Genomic DNA, 20,975 nt, shown 5'->3' on the forward strand with positions numbered 1-20,975 from the left:
GAACCATGCTAGCTACTTGCCCGGGACCCTTTCTGCTCAGGGCATCGGCCACTACATTGGCTTTTCCGGGATGATAGAGGATCTCGCAATCGTAATCCTTCACTAATTCCAACCAACGCCTTTGTCTCATGTTCAAATCTTTCTGAGTAAAGAAATACTTGAGACTTTTATGGTCGGTATAGATCTCACACTTCTCCCCGTAAAGGTAATGCCGCCAAATCTTCAGTGCAAAAACCACTGCGGCCAATTCTAGATCATGAGTCGGGTATCGCTGTTCATAATCCTTTAACTGACGGGAGGCATAAGCGATGACCCGGTCGGCTTGCATCAATACACACCCCAAACCCTGTTTGGATGCGTCACAATAGACTACGAATTTCTCCTTGTCCGAAGGCAAAGCTAGTACCGGAGCAGTAATCAATCTCTGCTTTAGCTCCTGAAAGCTAGCTTCACATTTATCTGACCAGATAAATCGCTGATTCTTCTTTGTAAGCTCGGTTAGGGGCATTGAAATTTTGGAGAACCCCTCCACGAACCTACGGTAGTACCCAGCTAAACCCAAGAAGCTTCTGATCTCTGTCACTGTCTTCGGTCTCGGCCAATCCCTGACGGATTCAATCTTCCCGGGATCCACCTTGATCCCATCTTTACTCACAATGTGCCCTAGGAAGGACACCTGAGACAACCAAAACTCACATTTCTTGAACTTGGCATAAAGTCTATGTTCTCGAAGTCGTTGCAGTACCATCTGAAGATGTAACTCATGCTCCTCTTCAGATTGAGAGTACACGAGGATGTCGTCGATAAACACAATCACACAGATATCGAGGAAATCCTTGAATACTCTATTCATCAGGTCCATGAATGCTGCAGGAGCATTGGTTAGTCCGAATGACATAACCAGAAACTCGTAATGTCCATACCTAGTGCGGAAAGCCGTCTTTGGAATGTCCTCCTCTCGGATCCTCAACTGATGATAACCCGAACGGAGATCAATCTTAGAAAAGACCGTCTTCCCCTGAAGCTGATCGAACAAGTCATCGATCCTAGGTAATGGATATTTATTCTTCACCGTCAGCTTGTTCAATTCCCTGTAGTCGATGCACATCCTCATAGATCCATCCTTCTTCTTGACGAACAAAACCGGGGCTCCCCAGGGTGACACACTGGGCCGAATGAACCCTATGTCAAGCAACCCTTGGAGCTGAATCTTTAATTCCTTAAGTTCAGCTGGAGCCATCCTATACGGGGCTTTGGAAACCGGATCCACCCATGGTGCCAAGTCAATCACGAAGTCAATCTCCCGCTGAGGTGGTAACCCTGGAAGTTCTTCGGGAAAAACGTCCAAAAATTCCCGAACCACTCTGATGTCCTCTGGCCGAATGGTGTCTGGCCGAGTGGTGTCCACCACCACGGCCAGAAACCCTAAGCACCCGCCGTGCAACAATTCTCTCGCTGACATAGCCGAGATTACCGGGATCCGAGATCCCTGAACTGAACCCACAAATACAAACGGTTCTTCACTTTCCGGTTGGAAGACCACCATCTTCCTTTTACAATCAATGCTCGCCGAATATTTAGATAGGAAATCCATTCCTAAAATAATATCAAATTCGACTAAGCTCATCTCTATCAGATCAGCGCTTAACTCTCTACCATCTATCCTGATCGGCATAGACCTAATCCACCTATTGGAGATAACCAATTCTCCACCAGGTAACAGGGTTCCAAATCCTGATTCATATCTATCAAAGGGTCTACCCAATTTACTAAAGACTCTGGCCGCCACATAAGAACGTGTAGCCCCAGAATCAAATAGCACTGAATATAGCGAGTTGTTAATAGAAAGCTGACCTGTGACTACTGATGGGCTGGCATCTGCATCAGCCTGCGTGATAGCGAACACCCTGGCTGGAGTGGGTATCGCTGGAGCTCGCGGTGCCTCTGGTCGGAGCTGGGGACATTCCCTCTTGAAGTGTCCGGGCATGCCACAATGAAAGCATCCCTGACCTTTGCATTCGCCCCGATGGTGCCTCTTGCAGCTAGGGCACTCGGGATAGGAGAATCGGGTCTCAGTACCACCAGGACGACTCCCTCTGTTCTGGTTCCCCCGGAACCTCTTGTTCGACTCGAGCCACGGAAGCGGTGGGTGCCCTCTTCCTCGATCAATGGCCGAAGCACTACTCCCCCTGCTATAGCCTGATGCAGGAGGGGTAGGAGCCCCGCCACCAACCGGAGTACTGGCTGATTCTGACATACACCTCACTGCGCCCTCAGCTCGCAGTGCCTTCTCCACCATCTGAGCATAGGTGGTGCTGTCGTCTGTGGTGATCATCAGGTCATGCCTGATCTTGGGGTTCAACCCGTCCAGATACTTCTCCTTCTTGCTGAAGTCGGTCAGCACAATTCCCGAGGCTAACCTCGCCAACCGATCAAACTGAGTAGTATACTCAGTGACGCTCATGTTCTCCCGCTGGGTCAGGTGAATGAACTCTTTCCTCTTGGCGCTTCTGACCGCCTCATTGTAGTATTTCGCATTAAAGAGTTCCTGGAACCTTTCCCAGGTCATGGTGGTGACGTCATGGATCTGAGACACCATGTCCCTGTTGGAAATTATTTTACCAGGATCTTAGATCTACTCACAAGTATGTTTATTAACATCCTAAATATGAACTTTCTAAAACGATGAAATAAACACATATAAAGTTTAAGAAACCTTACATTGGGTGCAGCGGAATATAATGACTCCTTCCGTTCAGATATCTAGCCCTTGATTCCTTTACGTAGCGAGCATTATCAATATCTGAACCTGGATCTCTTTCTCTGAATCTTTGATGCTGAAGCTCCTTTGCTGATGATCTTTCTTCACGATCTTCCTCACTATGATTGAGGTATCACTTGATGTGTGTGGGCACTACTCAAATCACTAAGGATTTCGAAATTCTAAGGAAGAAGAGAGAGAGTGGTCAGCTAAAGATAGGGAGAGAGAAGGCTCAGTTTTTCTGAATAGAAAAAGTCAGAAGAAAAGTGTAATTTTCCTGAAGCCTTCACTATCTATTTATAGCATTCCTACTAGGGTTAGATTTGAATTATATGGCATTAAAATAATGAAAAAATCAGTTTAAATTTCCTACAAAAGTGGCTGGCCCTAAACTTAGTGGATTGGGCCTTGCTTTTTGCAATTTTGCAATTTTAACACCTTTTGTATCTGATTTTCTCAAAAATGCCAATTTCCTAATTCAACCATTTAAATGCCAATTCTAACTATTTAATAACTATAAATAATTATTAAATAATATTGTCATTTATCATATTTATTAATTGAATACCATACAAAGTATCATAATTAACAAATATGCCCCTATAAACTCTTTCTTTACAATTTCGCCCTTACTTAGTGAAAAATTCACAAATAGACATAGTCTAATTTGAGAATTATAATTGATTAATCAAAATCAACTAACTGAGTCTTACAAGCAGTATGGTGTCAACTAGTATGGGGACCATGGGTCTATATAACCGAGCTTCCAATAAGTAGATCAAGAATTTAACACTAAAATTCACTAACTTATTAATTCTTCGTTGAATCCACGCATAGAACTTAGAATTGCACTCTCAGTATATAGAATGCTCTATATGTTCCACCATATAGACACATCATTAGTTATCCATTGTTATAATCCTAATTTGATCAATGATCCTCTATATGAATGATCTACACTGTAAAGGGATTAAATTACCGTTACACCCTACAATGTATTTATTCCTTAAAACACTTGACCCCGTATAAATGATATTTCAGCTTATGTGAAATGAGTACTCCACCATTTATGTTCGTTTGGTCAAGCTCGAAGGAGATCATCCTTTGCTTACTATTCGCCAGATAGAAGCTATAGATTCCATGTTTATGATAGCGCTCCCACTCAATTGCACTACCGTGTTCCCAAAATGTACGTATCACCCTGACCTAAAAGTAGGCTTAACTAACAAATCAAAGAACACGAATAGCCTTTCAAGATTGAGCCTAATCATAACAGGATTAAGATCATTTGATCTAGGATCAACTAGGCGATATTGACTTGAATAGATATTACGGTAAGTTTAATAAATCTAAGTCAAAGTTCAATATCGGTCCCTTCCGATGCATACTCCATGCATCCAACCTGAGCTTTACTTTAACCAATGTTCTGGAAAGAACATAGTATTTCTCCAAATACAAGTAAACTCTTGTTGTAGATTATCATATCAGTAAAACCCTATGTCTGATAAATCTAGGAAACTTTATTCACATAGTCATGTTTACTTTCCAATGTGTTGACGGCACAATAAACAGGATCAAGTATGTGAAAAGGGTTTCAGATGAATTTATACATTATGTACATATAATCATGAAATAAATCATGTGAACCATGCACCATTAAATGTTATTTCTGATCTATATTAATAAACAAATCTGATTATATTGAAATGAGTTTTATTTAGGGCATAAAACCCAACAAACTCCCACTTGCACTAATATAAAACAAAAAGTGCGTTTCAAATAATCTCAACACCTTGATATACAAATCAAGTGTAGTAGTAGTAAACTCCTCGTAATAGGATCTGAAAGGTTGAATTAACCACAACCTTTTCTCCACTATTACTCTTCCTTAATCACAAAATCATTGATAATGTGAAATTCCTCTCTATATGTTTACTCTCTTGGGATACTGGATTCTATATCTTTGGCAACTACTTTTGGTTAATCGGTGAAATTAACACTAGTAGTTTAAGGCAATTTGGAATGGTGCCAAAGATGTATAGAACTTTCCTTAGACTCGAATAAGTACCTTTCCTGCAGCCTTTAACATTCGGTCTCTCTCGGTAGACCTAGAGACTTCAGATAGGTTTTTACACTTCTCCAAAATCACTATTCCACCCCCAGAGTAACCACCATCTTATCAGAAATATTTACTAGCACATAGGCAAATTTCGAAATCTGATATGGTGTAGTCTAAGAGTTTTAAACACACCCTTATAGACTAACATATAGTTCCTCTTCTTTATCTTAGGATTTACTTGATTGTCTTCCAATGTTCTTCTCCCGGATTAATCTGATACCTACTCATTACTCCCACTCAACACAGGTGTCTGGTCTAAGGCATACAAAAGCATATCTAAGACCTCTCACTGTTGATGTAAGAAATTCTTTCATGGCTTTATCTTTTCTGGAATAGTTAAGACTTTTCCTTAGATAAATAAAATCTATACCTAAGAAGTTGTGAAGCTTCTATAGATTGCCATTAGAAAGAAAATGCTTCAAAGCATCTTACTAAAGTAAGTTGCTTGCATTAGAGTAAGTAATTACTGTGTATACCACAAGCCATAGGTTTAGATAATCTCAAACCTATAATACTAGGAACAGGAAGTTTTGTTAAGTCCATAGAATAGACTTATTAACGAAAATTTCCTTTTATGTCCTTGTAATAGAAAACTTTAGGTTATTCCATGTGAATGGATTAAACCATAGTTCTATTGGCTTTCTTCTTAGTTTCTTATCTTGACAATCCATTACTTGTTTAAACTCACAATGGATTTTAATCACTTGTGTCTCCCAAGTCATAAGAAGGTGAGTTCCTAGAAACTCTCCCACTACGACAAGGTACTGTGAATTATGTCGAAGAAAACTAAATGGTATTGATCTCTTCGGTTGTGACAAGACAACAGAGGCAGTGGGATCATCATATGTTATATAAGATGATAGAACACTTTTGGAATCAAGAATAAATATCTCCTTTATTTGCTACTTGTTTTTCAGACTTAGTCATTTTCTTAGAAAAGTAGTATTTGTTTGAACAAACACTTTCTTATCTATTGACAATGGGATGGTCCACCCCTAATCACTTAGAAAAGCTAACAAACCATGGTTAACAGTTCTAGCCTTTCTTAAGATTTTGATTAGGTCATCCATGAATCTAGTAATGATTTACATTAAGTATACAACCATTACATCATTCTGAAATTGTATTACCATAGAAGGACTTAGGCAACGACTAGTAACTAATCATCAATATGCAAATCGAAATTTCTGGGGAGGTAAGTTTGGATATAATTCAAAAATCAATTTAATGATCTTTGAACTGCATATCTACTAACTATTTCTCCACCCCTATCAGTTCGCAAGATCTTTAACCACTTACCTTAATGGTTTTAACCATTGCTAGAAATTAATGAAATTTTTCAAACATTTCAAATTTCTTTGCTAAAAGGTATAATCTAGAGTTATCGTCTTAAGAATACAACGAAAAACTCATATCCACCCCTGAATGTACATCCATCTGCGAATGAGATGAACTACTTTCAGTGGATATAGGCATATTATCTCTTTGCAGAGATTGATCATGTCAAATTCACTATGAACAAGATACAAATGCCATAGATTAAAAAAAAATGTGGTAGTGTCTTTTGATGACATAGGTTTAGTTACATCAAAGAGTTCTTAGAATAGTGCAAGTGGATCCTGGTCACAGAATACCTAACTCATATTCCATACAGTTTGAATCCATTAATAAAAGATGGATATTAAACACTTGAGAAAGTGTAACTGTATTGTATCTGGAATTAGAAATATCAGAAAATTTCTATTTGGAATCTAAAATTAAAGTCAAAGACTTAAAATTTATACCAAATATAATGAGTAATTCTATCTTGGACCACCACTACTATTTTAAATTCTAAGTCAGATTTACCCATACAAGTAGGAGATTTCTAAGATTGAGGATTTATATCAATTGGGAAAAGAATTTCGGGATTATAATCATATGCGTAATTTAATTTCTTAAGAGAAAATATAGAATGACATGAATACCGGAGGTGCTTGCTTCCGGAACCGCTCATACAATTGTTCCAATCTATGGGCCGCCACCACTATCTCGGCCTGGGCAGCAGGGGCAGGTGCCACTGGAACTATAGGCACTGGAACTGCAGGAGCACCCTGCTGTCTCAACCTCTGAATCTCGAGGTCTTGTTCTTCGATCCGGGCTTGCATTTCCGCAAACCGCAACTCCCAATTCGGGGCTGCCTGATCGGCTGGGGGAGCCTGGGCAGCCTGTGGCGGGTTCTCATCACCCCGGCCACGAGCCCTGCCCCGGGGACCTCTACCTCGGCCCTTAGCAGGTGAGGGAAACTGAGCTCCCTGACCTTGATTCGACCCTACGGAGTTGCCCTGACTCCTGGTAGTCCGCCTGGCGTCCATCTAGTTAGAACCGCCTGCGAAACCAAGAGTTGGCATATCAGGTCGTATTCAAGGAGAGCTTACTAATGCCGCTTAATTTGGAAATTAAAAACGAAACATGCGCCTATTCTACTATCAGGCTACTAACATGCTTCCTAACAGGCTTTTCTTTTTCACAACTGAATAAAATAAACTACTAAAGCAATAAAGGCTTACTGAACCGTGAACCGAGCTAACTGCTGATGATGATTGTACATGTCGTGACGATCTTCGGAAGACAACACAGCGGCTACGATACCAAATTGTAACACCCTAACTACCTTAGGCGTATTACGTGATTTTTAAACGTACTGTGCAGCTCGTTGCTAATCAACGAGGTTTATGGAAAAACGTGATTAATTAAAATTTTGCTTTTTAATTAAACTTATAAAACCATATTACAAAAGACTCGGGATCCCGATTATAAAAATATTTACAAAAAGTTTAACTGTTTAACTATTACATAAAAATAGAAGTCGTCTAACGACCAGTTACAAAAATTCAGCCTTGCTGTCCCGAGGATCGTACGCTCCAGGCCTAACCGCCCCGACATGTACAATCTCATAAGCTCGCTCACGGTCCATCAGCTAAAGCTTTGCCTTTACCTACACATGAACATAAACTGTGAGTCGACAGACTCAGTAAGAAAAGCATAATAATACTCATACATAATTCTAACTGCCGTGTCCAACACGATACTGAGTCCCGCTACTGCCATGTCCAACATGGTACTGAGCCACTACTGCCATGTCCAACATGGTACTGAGTTCTGAACGTTCATAGGGATGGTACTATTGACAAGTATCCTCCTGATCGGTCGAACCGGTCATACTCCGCCGTCGGTCATACTCCACTGTACCGACGGGATAGGTCAATAGCACTGAACCACCAACCAAATGTCAGCCTGATCGGTCGAACCGGTCATACTCCGGCTGCTGGTCATACTCCAGCCTGTACCGACGTGACAGGGTTGGATGGTTCGAAGACTATATACATAACTAATGTAATCTAGCAGGCTTCCTACATGCACGCTAAACATGTAATCTACATATGCATACTGTTATACTAATCTTACCTGGATTCCGATTTCAGGTGTGCCGGTCAACCTGACTGGAATTGAAGCTGAGCGGCGGATTACTGGCTCCTAAACCATAAAAATCACAACGCTATAAGTGACACGCTAAATCACTTCCCGGGGACTAAAACTAGGAACTAAAAGTTTCCCTATCGATAAAAAGCATGGCAATACCCCTAAAAACATAAAAACGAGGAAAACTAGGGTCCCTGAATTTTCCCCAACCCAGAGACCGGTTGCCCAACCGAATTCCGGTTGGAAAATTCGTAACCTCATCCGAATTCGGATGCACAACCGGAATTCCAGTTCCTCGCAGGCAGCAAACCAAATTTTTCATAACTCGACCAATTCAACCCCAATTGGTTCCAAACTTTCCAGACCTGTTCTAAACCATCCCTAGAACATATCCAAGGCATCAAAACCACCCAGAAACCTCAAACATGAAAAATGCCATTGGAGCTCAAGCTTTGAGTTCTAAACTCAAACTTGAGCAAGAACACCTAAACATGCATTTCACTAGCTTAATTCAACTTAATCAAGCTTATCTAAGCCTCTGAAAAACAATTAAAAACAACAGCAACATCACAGAACAGATTCACAATAATTTCACCAAAAATCACATTTTTGCATTGAAAACTCAAAGCTTTGAACAACACAACTAGCATGCTTCAAACAACTCAAATAACATCAATTAAACATGCTTTAAGCCTCAGAAATCAACAACTAAACACAACAATAATAACGGCCACAAAAGCATGCATTTTACTCATCTTTTCACCATTTTTCTCAAGAAAACAAAAGAGGAAAATTAAGAGACACCTACCACAAACAAGAGTTCCAAAGTGATGATGAATTTAGCTAGAAATTGATGAAAAAACCCAGCCCTTTGATTCCCATGCACCAGCCGAAAATAGAGAGAGAATGAGAGAAAATTCTCTTTTTCAAAGTTTTTTCCAATTTTTTACTAAGTGTGAAATGAGAGAAAATAAAAGAATAAAGCCACTTAAACTATTTTATTTCAGCCATTAAAATAAACAAATAACATTTATTTTCCATTTCATAAATTCACAAAAGACAAAATACTAATGGGGCAAAAAGACCATTTTGCCCCCTCACCATAAAATCACATAAATCATACTAAAGGGGTATTTTTGGGAAGTTCTAAATTCCCGGCCATCCCCGACATTCCCAATGTCTAAAACCCGTCCCCAAACTACTAACATACTAAGTTGTGATTTCTACTGAGCCAAACGCCGAGTTCCAAAATACCGGACACCGGAAATGCAAAATATGCAAGCTACTGAATAACATAAATAACAGTAATAAATTATTTAAATAGCTATAAATAATTTCATAATTAATCACAATCAACTGATAATTTCCAAATTAACTAAGCGGGCTTTACAACTAATGATGTGTCTATATGGTGGAACATATAGAGCATTCTATATACTGAAAGTGCAATTCTAAGTTCTATGCGTGGATTCAACGAAGAATTAATAAGTTAGTGAATTTTGGTAATAAATTCTTGATCTACTTATTGGAAGCTCGGTTATATAGACCCATGGTCCCCGCACTAGTTGAGATAATATTGCTTGTAAGACTCATGTAATTGGTTTTTATTAATCAATTATAATTCTCAAATTAGACTATGTCTATTTGTGAATTTTTCACTAAGTAAGGGCGAAATTGTAAAGAAAGAGTTGTTAGGGGCATATTTGTTAATTATGGTACTTTGTATGGTTCAATTAATAAATATGATAAATGACAATATTATTTAATATTTATTTATAGTTATTAAATAGTTAGAATTGGCATTTAAATGGTTGAATTAGAAAATTGGCGTTTTTGAGAAAATCAGATACAAAAGTGATAAAACTGCAAAATTGCAAAAAATGAGGCCCAAATCCAATAAGCCATGGCCGGCCACTTTTTTAGGTATTATCCTCTGATATTTTCAATATTTTAATGTCAAATAATTCAAACCTAACCCTAGTGGAATGTTATAAATAGGTAGTGAAGGCTTTAGGAAAATTACACTTTTCATTCAGAAAAAACTGAGCCTCTCTCTCTACCTTTGACCGCCACTCTCTCTCTCTCTTCTTCCTTCATATTTCGAAACCCTTAGTGATTAGAGTAGTGCCCACACACAGCAAGCAATACCTTAATCATAGTGAGGAAGATTGTGAAGAAAGATTTTCAGCATCAAAGATTCAGAGAAAGAGATCCAGGTTCAGATCTTGATAATACTCTGCGACAGAAAGGATACAAGGGGTTAGAGATCTGAACGGAAGGAGTCATTTAATTCCGCTGCACCCAATGTAAGGTTTCCTAAACTTTATATGTGTTTATTTCATCATTTTAGAAAGTTCATATTTACGGTGTTAATCAACATACTTGTGAGTAGATCTAAGATCCTGGTAAAATAATTTCCAACAGTATTATGTCTTCAAGTGGAGAAACGACAAAGCTTATATTATCAACCTCGGAAAGACATGGGAAAAGCTCCAGCTCGCTACCAAGGTTATTGTTGCTATGTTCCCAGTGATATGTCCCAGAACGATACAGTTACAACGTATTTAATACACATTTATATTGACCCAGTAAAAGCAAATCCATTACAGTTGTGTGATTTTCAAATATTAACCACATTTATTATACATAGTATGTAATCAAACTCCACGAGTTTAGGGGATAATTGATGTAAGATATCAGTCAACTGTATAAAACTACCCTACTATGTAATTATAAATAGGGGCATGTTACACTGAAAAGGGGGACGAAAAAATCATTAGAGAAAGGGCCTAAGAGCTGTATCAGAAATCTAATAAGATTTACTCGTGGACTATGCAGAATTTTAACTACAAAACTACGTAAAAACATTTGTGTTCATATCTTTCTTTTACTACTTTTGTTTTCTGTGCAAATCTATCACCATTTAGGCTCAAATATAGCTAGCGAAAATTTGCATTAACACAATTAATTTTTGTATTTTATTTAAAAAATTAATTGATTATTTATTTTTACTTTTTAATATCTATTGAAAAATATTGTATTCCATAGAATTAAAGGATTTATTTGTGTGTAAGTTGTGACTTTTATTGTAAGTGTAGTATTATGTGTCCAGTGTGCTTTGTTTGGTATCAATTTTCGGTGGTGGTTGTTTTGTGTTTATCCTAAGAATGTCGTGAAGTAGCAGTGACACATGATCTATTCTACAGTTGGTAAAGATAATTTTTTTCTTCATAATATAAAATTTTAGAATATTTTTTGTTTAAATAAAAATTCTCATTTTAATATTACCATTAAGTAGTGTGCTAATTAAATTTTATATATTTTATATAAGTATATTTTTATTTTACTCACTTGGTCAAGATGCAAGGACTTCAAAAGATAAGTTTTATTACAATTCTCTTTTTTAAAAATTTTACTATAGTATTAATTTATATGACAGAATTTTAAAATTGTCATTTTAACGTTTATTTATGAAGTTACTAAATTTATTTATTTGATGTTTTTGGTCTAGATAATATCTTTTCTAGCAGCAGTTCTAGCTTCTTGGTTGGATTAAGATAGAATCAAGGAAATCTCACAGTTTTCTGAAAGTTGTAGCTCTTATAATGATTGCTTTGGATTGGTTGCCAGAATTATACTTCATCTCATTTTTTTGGAGCCTAATTGTTTAGATTTGATCTCTGCCTTTTTTATGAGATTTTCTTTTTGTAATGATTAAAGGGCTCTATTTGATGTATTTTTAGTTTACTGTCCAATTTTCCTAAGACATCTCTTATTCATGCAAATCATTCTGCCTTTATAGCTACGCATGAATTAGTTGTGCATGCAGTTAGGGTGAATGATGAGCTAATTAGTTGTGCACGCACTTGTTGGGTTTTATGCCCTAAATAAAACTCTTTACAATCTGATTAGTTATCAATATAAGAAATTTGAAGTGATTGATGTTTGCATGAATTTTACATGCTAATGGTTTAATATGTTTAATATGTTTATTACATTCATACACACAAAATCAGTTAAATCCAGATCATATGTTTATTCACAATTACAGTTTCGTCAACACAGTGGAATGTGATTGTGATCATATGAATCAAAAGTTTTGGTCCCTGTTTCATCAGTGTTATTGGGTTTACACTAATGTGATAATCAGCGATGATGTGTACTTACACTTGGAGTAAGTGTTATGTTCTTTCCAGGACATTAGTAAAGTATACTAGTTTCGAATGTATGGAGTATACATTGGACTGGACCGATATTGCAACTAAGTTAAGATATTACAAACTTACCGTTATACATATCTTTCCAAGTCAATATCAGTAGTTGATCTTAAGATTAAAAGAATCTAAATCCTGATATGCTTGGGCTCAACTCAGGAGTGCTATTCATGTTCTTTGATTTATTAGTTAAGCCTACTTTTGGGTCAGAGTGATACGTATATTTTGGGAACATGATAGTATGATTGAGTGGGAGTGCTGAACATAAATATGGAATCTATAGCTTCTACTGGTGTATAGAAGTTAAGTGATAATTCCCTTCGAGCTTAGCAAATAGAAGTAAATGGATGAGCTCTTGTTTAACTGACTAATTATTAGATCACTAAACACCATTTACAGGTAGCTAAGTGTTTTAAGGGGCAAAATACATTGAGGGGTGAGAACGGTAAAGAAATCCCATCTCGATGTAGATCATCTATATAGAGGATCTTTAAATCACAATAATATTATAACACTGGTTAAATGAGATAGTATATTGATATCGTGGAACATACAATATGCTCTATATAAGTCTGAGAGTGCAATTCTAAGTTCTAAGAGTGGATTCAACGAAGAATTAATAAGTAGGAATTTACTTGGTAAATTTGGTTCACTTATTGGAAGCTCAGCATATAGATCCATGGTCCCCATTCTAGTTGAGAACATTCTGCTTGTAAGACTCATTAATTGATTCGTGATTGATCAATTATAATTCTAAAGTTAGACTATGTCTAATTTTATGAATTTTCACTAAGCAGGGGTGAAATTATAAAGAAAAGAGTTTTCTAGGTTTATTTATTTATTAATGGACTTTATATGTCTAATTAATAATTAAATTAAATTTCAATATTATTTAATAATCTTTTTTAGTTATTAAATAATTAGTTTTGGCATTTAAAAGGTTAGAATTGGAAAATTGGCGTTTTTGAGAAAATAGAGATAAAATTTGATAAAATTGCAAAATTAAGTGAGGCCCATTAACACACCATGGCCGGCCACTTAAATAGCTTTTTCAAATTAATATTTTCATTATTTTAATGCCAAATAATTCTAAACCTAGACCTAGTAGTTGCCTATAAATAGAAAGTGATGGCTCAGTCAAATACACAAGTTTTCAACAAGCCTTTCTGACATAAATTTCTCTCTTCAGAAAACTGAGCCTTCCCCACTTTCTACACCTTGGCCGAAACCCTCTCTCTTTTCTTCTTCATCAATTTCGTGACCCTAGTGAAAGAGTAAGTGCCCACACACAGCAAGCAGTAACTCAATCATAGATTGGAAGACTGTGAAGGATCAAACTTGAAGAAGAAGGACATTCGGGCTCAGATCTTGATTATACTCTGCTACAGAAAGGATTCAAGGGTTAGAGATCTGAGTGGAAGGAGACATTAATTCCGCTGCATCAATGTAAGGTTTTCTTAACTTTATATGTGTTTAATTTATCGTTTTAGAAAGTTCTTATTTAGGATGTTTAAACAACATACTTGTGAGTAGATCTAAGATCCTGGTAAAATAATTTCCAACAGCACTTAGGGAATGGAAGAAATGGAATGTAGCTCTTATGGCCAAGTATCTATGGGCTATATCGAGCAAACAAGACAACCTATGGGTTCGGTGGATCGATGCTATTTACTTGAAGGGTCAAAGCTTATGGGTAGCTGATTTTAAACAAGACGCAAGTTGGTATTTCAAGAAACTTCTTCGTCTCCGTTCAGTAATTGGTGAAGATGATGTCAAGTTGGCTGTAAGGAAAGGTAAATACTAAAAGTTTCTATGTTTCCTTCATTCAAGTACAGAATGCTGGTTATGCGAAGAACGTATGGAATAGAATGATATTGCCAAAATACAGATTTATCGAATGGCAAATAGTGAACGATCAGCTGCAAACAAGGGATAATATAAGTAGAATAATATCGATACATACTAATCTTTGTCTCGTGTGCTGCACTCTGTGGGAAACTCACAATCACTTGTTTGTGAGTTGCTGCTTCACTTGAAAGTTATCCAAGAGGTCATGAACTGGTGCGACAGGTTCAACTGGCCGAGCAACTTCAAAGATTGGTTTTCTAGACCCTCAAAAAATCTGAAAAAGAAGGTGCTCAATACTGTTGTGTTAGCTACCATGTACTTCGTCTGGAAAAATTGTAAGTGTTGTATTTTTGAGCTGAAATGTAACTGGTGTAATTAGCAATGAGATTAGGTTTGCTGTTAAACATAGAATCCTAAGTTGTAGCAGCAGGGACAAAGGGGGATTAGACAACTATAAAATTAATATAATAGACAGTTGGTAGTGTGGTGTGGCTGTTTGAGCTTGGGGTGTTTTGTTTTTGTTTTCTTGCTTGTTTTGAATAAAGAACTTTTTTCTTGTTCAAAAAAAAAAATTTTGTTCATTGTTAAAAAAAAAACAACTAAGTGTTACAAATTAAAAAAAAAAAATTCAATAAAAATATAATTAATATATATTATATTATTTTAATATATTTTTTTATATAAATAAATATGAATAATTTCTTCACCTACATAAATGTAATTGGATCAGTTTTTAATTAAATTTTGAGATTAACGTTTAATAATAGCTTCAATTTAAATAGAATCTAACTTTTAACATCTAATTATAATTAAATATTCGATTTTTGTAATTGAATTGGATTGAATGTGTTCGATTCAATTGAATTACATTGAATACTGCCCTTTCACACAACCACATATCCAAGTGGCAACACCTTATGTAAAGGACAGGTGGCACTAGGCAAATGATACATAAGTCTTCAACTTTTTAGTCATCATCATCACTTCAATTTGAAGATATGAGTGAACCCCAAAACCCCTCAAGCCCTCAGAACCCTCCTTCTTCCTCTTCATCTACTTCCACCAAAGTATCAAACCAAACAAACCATGGCCGAGCCAATAGCAGCTTCTCAGCCCTAAAGGGTCATTTCCCCAATCCACCCGACTCCACCAATCCTGATCCGGCCACGCTCAGGGATCAGTGGAGGTTCGCCATCAGACAATACAGTAAGTGGTACTCTCACGCTTGGGGCACCGCCATTCTCGCTGGAGTTTCCTTCTTCGCCCTCGGATGGGTCATCAAGGGTTCCAACCCTCTCCCTTCTCTCAGCCATCAAGATTCCTCTCACCCTCCTCCTGCTCCGTCCGATGAAGTTAAACAATGAAGTTTTTCCCTTGCTGGGTCAGTTTATTTTCTTTACAAAGTTTTTCATATTCGTTATTAGATGAATTTGTGTTTATTGTTGCAGTGATTTCAGTTTAGATTCAAATTGGATTGGTACCAGTAACGCAATCGAGTCAACTAATTTTTTTTTCTTTGTTTTTTGGTTAACAGGACATTCTAGGCCTGAAATCTCAATTGCTTTTGATCACAATGTGTGAATGTTACAGGTTTATGTTCTTCTATAGAGAATGACCATGCTTCTATCTAGAGCTGAGTACGTTCGAAAATGTTATGACGTGATCTCTTGTAATAAATTTTGAACTCGAAAAAGCCATGAGAAAGATTGCTGATATTTGAGACTAGAGAGTATACGTATTTCTGATCCATTATATGAATTGAAATACAAGATTGTTAATGTATGTTAACTTCCCTAACCTGTTGATCTATTGGTGGGTGGGGGAAAGCTGATACTAATCTTTTAGGATGATTTTTTTTGCTCTGAACTGTTTTTACATCAGGATTTGTTTTCCCCTTGTTGATTTTCTTGGTTCCCAGCATGGTTTTTTTCCTAGAGCACGTAATCCTGACATAAGCTAGTAAAGAGATAACCTATTTATGATTTTCGTTGATTTCATTCATTAAGAGCTAATGTAGTTTTGTAGGAGGGAGAAGCGGAACGAAGGGGACACTTAGTGGATGAAGTTTTAGTATCTTGTACATATTATCACGGATTTGTACATATTATCTTATTTTTTTTATAGGTTAATTAAGAATTTTGTCCCTCGATTCATGTCTTTGAATTTTTTAGGTCGTTAAAAATTCTCTCTGAGTATTAAGATTGCTTGATTTAAGCACTTACGTTCAATTTTACTAATGGAAGTCACGTGGATGAAAGTTCAAACGACACGATTTGATTTAATATATGTAATAGTTTGGGAGTTACAATTTAGTAAATGTCAAAATTCGGGTTCTACTGTCAGCCTTCATAATGCTATGTACTTGAACTTCTTTTCTGGTTACCTCGCACGTTTAAAAAGGTTTTTACTCTCTCTTGTAACATTAATGCAAATATAGATTTACATATACACGTCTATATATGTTGTAGTTAACCTTAATTCCGTGATGGGTATTTTGATTAATCTTTATGTCTTCAGCAAGTTATTCTGTTTGATGTTATTAGTATGAAGTTCAGTACGAGGAAGAGAACAAGAGTCTGCAGAAGAATACGGAGAGGAGTTTGGAGAAGAATCAGATGGAGACAATGAGGTTAATATGGCTCATTGTCCTTGTAGAGAGCTATTTCAATACTTTTTTTACTGTTTTATGCACGGAACTAATAATTGGATATATGCCCTGTTGTTTAATAATGAAAGCAGAAAGATAAAGGTTTTCAAGGAATTATTGAAAATCCTAATTTTGTGAAGCCAAAGACCTTGAAAGTTAGAGATACGTTGATGTAAGTTAAACGACTTTCCCTCTGCACATTGTCTGGTGTACTTGTATAGAAATGTAATGCTATTGTATTGTGGAGATTACCAAAACAACTCTACTTTCGAGACGTCAAAGGTAAATTTATCCTCATTTCGTTCCTATTCTTGTCTTGTATAGTTCTTGATAGCACTATGAAAAAAGTATATCTTAATTTGGATTTAATATGTCAATTTTTGGGATTTAAGTTGACATATTAGTATAACCTTTCAATGAGAAACTATTTCCTTGCTTGAAAATTTATGTATGGAATTTTTCGTTTCGGTAAAATTTGATACATAAATATAGGGAAACGAAAAAAGTAATATTGATAAATAAAGTATTGTTCCTTCGATGATTAATTATTAATTACTAATTAATTAATTTTTTTGTTCTATATGATAAATAATAGTTAAATAAAGTAAATAAAATAAACAATAATTAAAATTTTTTAAAATAACAATGATAAAAATAAAGATTAGTATGATTCTTCATTATTTTTTATTTTACTTCATAATGAAATTATTCAATTCTTCTTCTTATTCAATTGATAAGTTGAGTTAAGAAACTTATAATTTAGTTAAGATTTTTATAAACACAATTTATATAAAGTCTTTCTATATTCTTAGGGTAAGTTTAATTACAAAGATAGCATTAAGCATAACAACTAGTAAAAATTATACAAATAATTTAGATACTCTTGTCTTAAATTGATTTATATTTCTAACAATTATAGCATTTATAGATTTTTTTTAGAATTTTGATTTAAATTAATAAATAACAATTAAGAGTGGTCAGTCAATATTTGTACAATTATAACAAATGGTATGATTCTGAATAAAGAGAAGAAAAAAAAATTAAACAATCACATTAATTTATAAAATAATCTGAAGTCGTTCACATAATAATCTTTAAAAAAAAATTAGCTACTACAAGATAATTTAAAGGAGAAGAAATTTACTAAAGATATAAAAGATAGAGTTGAAGTGATAGAATACTCTTGGAGTCCTCCACTAGTGCCTTATGTCTTGCTCTTTTTCCACACTTAGAATTCTTCTCAACGTTCGAGTGTCAAAAGCTTGCTATCATTCCCCTTTTATAGTGAAAATTCGAGTTGCCCAAAAAAACATCAAGGCCGCGGCCTTATAAGTAATTTCCCAAAATTTATTTCTTCGTTGATTCTTTGTTTCCAGTTTCCTTTTTTTCTAGCGAACAAGGGCAAGACCACGACCTTGCTTACCAAGCCGCGACCTTGCAAGTTAGGTTTCTTTTTTTTTTTTGATTTCCACATTGATTTTGGAAATTGATCATTATTGACCTTTAACAACGAATTCAAGAGATGAAAAGGCCAATCTAGATCCATTTTAAGAAACAGGAAATCAATCCAAGCTAAAAGAAGTTTCCTTTCTTCATTATTATAAGCTTGCAGAATACAAAAACTAAAAGGCTAATTAGAATTTTTTTGTTTGATATATTTTACCAGGATCTAGATTTACTAACAAGTATGTTTCATTAACATCCTAATATGAATTCTAAAACAATAAAATAAACACATATAAAGTTTAGTAAACCTTACATTGGGTGCAGCGGAATATAATGACTCCTTCCGTTCAGATCTCTAGCCCTTGATTCCTTTCTGTAGCAGAACATCACCAAGATCTGAACCTGGATCTCTTTCTCTCCTTCCTTTGATGCTGATTCTCCTTCTTGTTGTTTGGAATCTCCTACAGTCTTGCACACTATGATTGAGATACCACTTGATGCGTGTGGCACTCACTCATTCACTCAAGGTTCGAAAAATTGAAGAGAAAAAGAGAAGAAGAAGTGGCGGCTAGGGTAAATAGAAAGAGGCTCAGTTTTTATTTGACAAAGTTAACAAAAAGTTAAGTGTGAATGAGAGCCATCACTATCTATTTATAGGTAACCACCTAGGTTTAAGTTAGAATTATTTGGCATTAAAATAATGAAAAAATAAATGATAAAAGCCTACAATAGGCTTAGGCACAGGCTTTGGATAATGGGCCTCACTTATGCAATTTTGCTGTTTTACCATTTCTGCATATCATTTTCTCAAAAACGCCAATTTTCAAATTCAACCATTTAAATGCCAATTCTAATTATTTAATAACTAAAAATGAATTATTAAATAATATTGTCATTTAATATATTCATTAATTAGACATATAAAGTCTCTTAATTAATAAATAAACCTGGAATCTCTTTTCTTTACAATTTCGCCCTTGCTTAATGAAAATTTATAAACTAGACATAGTCTAACTTTAGAATTATAATTGATTAATCAAAATCAATTAACTGAGTCTTACAAGTAGTATGGTCTCAACTAGTATGGGGACCATGAGTCTATATATCCGAGCTTCCAATAAGCAGATCAAGAATTTATATCTTAAATTCACTGACTTATTAATTCTTCGTTGAATCCACGCATAGAACTTAGAATTGCACTCTCAGTATATAGAACGCTCTATATGTTCCACCATATAGACACGTCATTAGTTATCCATTGTTATAATCCTAATTTGATCAATGATCCTCTATATAGATGATCTACACTGTAAATGGATTAGATTACCGAAACACCCTACAATGTATTTTATCCTTAAAACACTTAACCCCGTATAAATGATATTTCAGCTAAGTGAAATGAGTACTCCACCATTTATTTTTGTTTGGTCAAGCTCGAAGGAAATCATCCTTTACTTTCTATTTGTTAGATAGAAGCTATAGATTCCATATTTATGTTAGCGCTCCCACTCAATTGCACTATCATGTTCCCAAAATGTACGTATCACCCTGACCCAAAAGTAGGCTTAACTAACAAATCAAAGAACATGTATAATACTCTTGAGATCGAACCTAAACATATCAGGATTAAGATCATTTGATCTAGGATCAACATGTGATATTGAATTGAATAGATATTACAGTAAATTTTAATATATCTAATCAAAGTTCCATATCGGCCCCTTCCGATGTATACTCCATACATCCGATGCTGGTAAACTTTGCCAATGCCCTGGAAAGGACATAACACTTATCCAAGGTGTAAGAATACCTATCGCTGATTATCACGACAGTCTAAATCCAGTGAACTGAAAAATCTAGGAATAAACTTTCGAACATATAATTAAGATTATATTCCACGGTGCTGACAACACTATAATCATTAACAAATTCATATGTTCTGGACTTAAATAGAATTCATATATTATATATATAATCATGAAATAAATCACGTGAACCATGCAACATAAAATGTTATTTCTGATCTTTATTAATAAGTAAATCTGATTATATTGAAATGGGTTTTATTTAGGGCACAAAACCCAACATTTTTTTCCCCCGAACTTTGACATTTACCAAATCATGCCCCCTGAACTTTTTTGCCCGTTAAAAATTCCCCCTGAACTATTGAGAATGTTAGATTTAAGGACATTTGTTTAATTTCATTCAATTTTACTATTTCAATGATTGTTTATGTACTAAACCATGCTCCCCAGACTTTGATATCTACCAAATTATGCCCCTCAAATTTTGTTATGTACTAAATCATGCCCCTTGAATTTTTATCTATGTTAGAATTTTTTTTACTAAAATTAGACAAAAGTCCTTAAATCTAACAATCTCAATAGTTCAGAGGGAATTTTTAACGGCAAAAAAAATTTAAGGGGCATGATTTGGTACATGTCAAAGTTTGGGAGAAAAAATTGCTAATTAGTCAAA

At 35.5% G+C, this 20,975-nt stretch overlaps 1 protein-coding gene across 1 annotated transcript; it reads left to right on the plus strand.

Annotated features, from left to right (window-relative positions):
* The first annotated feature begins 15,370 nt into the window (after window positions 1-15,370).
* LOC115696955 (uncharacterized) lies at window positions 15,371-16,298 on the plus strand. Its single transcript, XM_030623853.2, has 2 exons — window positions 15,371-15,785; window positions 15,939-16,298. Exon 1 carries the CDS (start codon window positions 15,403-15,405, stop codon window positions 15,766-15,768), a length of 366 nt encoding a protein of 121 aa, XP_030479713.1. The 5' UTR covers window positions 15,371-15,402; the 3' UTR covers window positions 15,769-15,785; window positions 15,939-16,298.
* The last annotated feature ends 4,677 nt before the right edge of the window (window positions 16,299-20,975 follow it).

Source organism: Cannabis sativa, chromosome 7, assembly GCF_029168945.1.
Source record: "Cannabis sativa cultivar Pink pepper isolate KNU-18-1 chromosome 7, ASM2916894v1, whole genome shotgun sequence".
NCBI lineage: Eukaryota > Viridiplantae > Streptophyta > Magnoliopsida > Rosales > Cannabaceae > Cannabis > Cannabis sativa.

Excerpts from the sequence above, each read along its gene's own strand:
- LOC115696955 (XM_030623853.2), top strand. The coding sequence starts at position 15,403 with ATGAGTGAACCCCAAAACCCCTCAAGCCCTCAGAACCCTCCTTCTTCC.